The sequence below is a fragment of the Herpailurus yagouaroundi genome, unplaced genomic scaffold (assembly GCF_014898765.1).
Source record: "Herpailurus yagouaroundi ecotype Mexico unplaced genomic scaffold, PumYag 210, whole genome shotgun sequence".
Lineage (NCBI taxonomy): Eukaryota > Metazoa > Chordata > Mammalia > Carnivora > Felidae > Herpailurus > Herpailurus yagouaroundi.
The window spans coordinates 24,868,778-24,872,046 of record NW_024412441.1 but is presented as its reverse complement, the minus strand read 5'-3'; the positions used below and the strand labels follow the sequence as shown (position 1 = coordinate 24,872,046).

The 3,269-nt window shown below is 49.2% G+C and overlaps 1 protein-coding gene across 2 annotated transcripts in view; it reads left to right on the top strand.

The window, feature by feature from the left end:
• The window catches only part of FHL2 (four and a half LIM domains 2), a 66,875-nt gene extending 65,606 nt beyond the window's left edge, over positions 1 to 1,269 (top strand). For both annotated transcript variants that reach the window (XM_040454131.1, XM_040454130.1), the window contains exon 6: positions 651 to 1,269. In XM_040454131.1, the coding sequence (XP_040310065.1) occupies positions 651 to 802 (152 nt within the window). In that variant the 3' untranslated portion in view covers positions 803 to 1,269. The remainder of the gene's footprint in view (positions 1 to 650) is intronic.
• Positions 1,270 to 3,269: the final 2,000 nt, after the last annotated feature.

The window sequence follows — 3,269 nt, the reverse complement described above, 5'->3', positions numbered from 1 at the left end:
ATCAGATGGTTTACTGCCCACACATCATAATGTGCCCCCCCCCCCGACCTTAGCAGCCCACCTTCCACCTCTCACACCGAAGTTCACGCTGCCGTAGCTTGTCTCCTGACATTCCCGCCGCAAGAAATGTCCACACCCACCTACCACAAACCGTTTCTTTTGTGAGGCCTTTCCTGGCCATTCCAGAGAAAATTAGCCTATGCCCCCTCTCCCCCCACCCTTCAGCACTTCATTCATCAAATCACAGACTATTTGAGCTCCAGGCAGGAGGCACCCAGCGAAGGAACAAGAGAAATCAGCGACCGGTCTCCTGGAGTTCCCTTCCGATGGGACGAACACACACACACACACACACACACACAGTGGGCTCTTCTAAGTATAGCACTGATCACACAGATGTGGAGCCAGTTTATGTGCCTGCTCCTGCTGAGGTGTGTGAACCCCTCAAGGCTGTGCGGGGTGTCGGATTCCCACGTGGACCCCCGGCACCCAGTCGTTAGAACTCGCACTCCCCGCTCCCCGGACTGCACAATCCAGCTTTGAGACGGGAGCAAACCAGAATTCCTCCCGCAGGGCCAGGAGCCTGGTTCTGACTAGCAATGTCCTCCCCCGCCCCTCCGCCCCCGGTGTTCTTTCTTGTCTGTTCACAGGACTGGGTGGCACAAAGTACATCTCCTTTGAGGAGCGACAGTGGCACAACGACTGTTTCAACTGCAAGAAGTGCTCCCTCTCCCTGGTGGGGCGAGGCTTCCTCACAGAGAGAGACGACATCCTGTGCCCGGACTGTGGGAAAGACATCTGAAGTCCACACCGCTGACTGCTGGCGACACTCACGGATTTATGTACGCTGTCCTTCTCAGCCAGGCAGTATTGCGTCTGGTCTCCACCGGCCGCGTTGAGACTCTCCTCTTGTGCTTTTCTCAGTGATATCCACGTTTGTTTAAACCCTTTAATCCTTTGTACTAGTTCAGTCCCAGGGAAGGAGGAAACCCCTGTGTAAACCCTCGGTGGGAAGCTGGTTTTGGAGTTTTGTAATCAAGCAAGGCAAATCCAAGTGCAAAAATCCTTTCGAATGACAGCTTTGTTAATGTATCTTTCTTTCACTGCGTATTTAATTTTTAAGTGCAATTAACATGTCACGAACTCGAGTTTCCCAAACCACACGAGATAATGCAGAGTAGGTATTTACAAGTATGTAACTTCCTGTCACGTAAGCCCTAAAGCAAGATTATACAGCTTACAATAAAGTTATCCCGAACAAAATGGCCACACAGCGTGTGAAACAATGATTAAACACTGAAGTTCTGAGCACCGCGGTATAAAACGCTTTATCGTATGTTCCGCCGATCGCTGTATGAAGTGCACGTTCAGACGGGCTGGGTCAGCGTTCACTGAAATTACATCACACCTTTCAGTGCAAAGAAGGCCTTCAGTCAGCAGCACAGCCTCTCTCTTGCTACCTTCTCTTTGTGCCTCTCTCCCACATTCTCTTGCTCTGCATTGGATGCAGCAGCATAAACTCCAGAATATGAGCAGCAGAAAATGCCAGTGAAGGCAGTTGGGGGGGGGGTCACTTTTTCTTTTTCTTTTTTTTTTTTTTAAACATTTTTTTTTTCCAACGTTTATTTATTTTTGGGACAGAGAGAGACAGAGCATGAACGGGGGAGGGGCAGAGAGAGAGGGAGACACAGAATCGGAAGCAGGCTCCAGGCTCCGAGCCATCGGCCCAGAGCCCGACGCGGGGCTCGAACTCACGGACCGCGAGATCGTGACCTGGCTGAAGTCGGACGCTTAACCGACTGCGCCACCCAGGCGCCCCTACTTTTTCTTTTTAGAGAAAGAGAGAGAGAGGATGCAAGCAGTAAAGGGAGGGACTCTTTTCAAGTTTGTTTACTTTTGAAAGAGAGTGAGCATGAGGGGCAGAGAGGGAGAGGGAGAGAACGAGAATCCCAAGCAGGCTCCACACTGTCAACACAGAGCCAGAGGAGGGGCTCAAACTCACAAACAGTGAGATCATGGCCTGGGACGAAATCAAGAATCAGACACTTAACTGACTGAGCCACCCAGGTGCCCATTGGGGTTTTTCTTTCTTTTTTCTTTTCTTTTTCTTTCTTCTTTCTTCTTCCTTCCTTCCTTTCTTTCTTTTTAAAAATTTTTAACATTTTTATTTTTGAGACAGAGAGAGAGCAGGGGAGGGGCAGAGAGAGGAGGAGAGAGAATCCCAAGCAGGCTCTGCACTGCGAGCACGGAGCCCGATGCGGGGCTCGAACTCACGAGTTGTGAGAGCGTGACCTGAGCTGAAATTCAAGAGTCGGCCACTTAACCGACTGAGCCACCCACGTGCCCCATTGGGGTCACTTTTGCTAACAGAGCTGAGTTCTTTCCCAATGCCATGGGTCCATATCCTACCTTGACTTGCCTTCTCGTTCATGAAGTGAAGGATTTCAAAAGGATACAAGCACCTTGAGGCCAGAGATGACCTCTTGTTCATCTGGGTATTCCCAACACCCTAGCAATTTAGGGCATGCTTTGGAAGCCTTCGGTGTTTCTGAAAGGGGGGAAAGGAGAGAGAGAGAATTGTGGCTATAAAGATATGAGCTCCTAGTTTGGCATTTGTCTGTGAAAGCATGGTATACGACCGGAAAGCACTGAGCCAATTTATGAGACACGGCAATGTGTATTTCTCTTTACAGAATGGTAACACTAGTGATTTTTGTCCTTAGTTTTCTGAGCACGGTACCATAAAACGATAGGCCATGCAACAGAAAACTCTGGTGGAAATCAAGTCCCACCCATGCTAGTATGTGTGAAGTCCGTCCCTTAAACTGAGTGCCAGTGCACGTGAGAAATGTCTGAGACAGGCCACCTGAGGACTCCACGACTCGCGAGTCGTTTTGCCTCCTCCTACTTCATGGGATAAAAGTGAAAACGTTCCTGCAAGTGTGCCTTTTGAAACAAAAATAACAAAATTCAAAACAAAAAGGTAAAAGCTTTGCAAATCTCATTGTGGAGCAGCTTACCTGTTCCTCATTAGACCAACAGAGACACTGGACGCGCCCAACCTTAAATTAATGGTAGGGGAGGTTCTACTTCTAGTAAGGAGCTCCTGTTGGGCTCCAATAACCTTCTGGACAAAAATATTTAAAAATCTTCGAAAACCCTGGTGCACGACCCAAAGCAGGAACACTTGGGAGGGGAGCAGATACCTGAAGAAGAGAATGGCAGTGGGTAGGTTTCCCATTTTCATGGCTTTTACCGAGGGGCGGGTC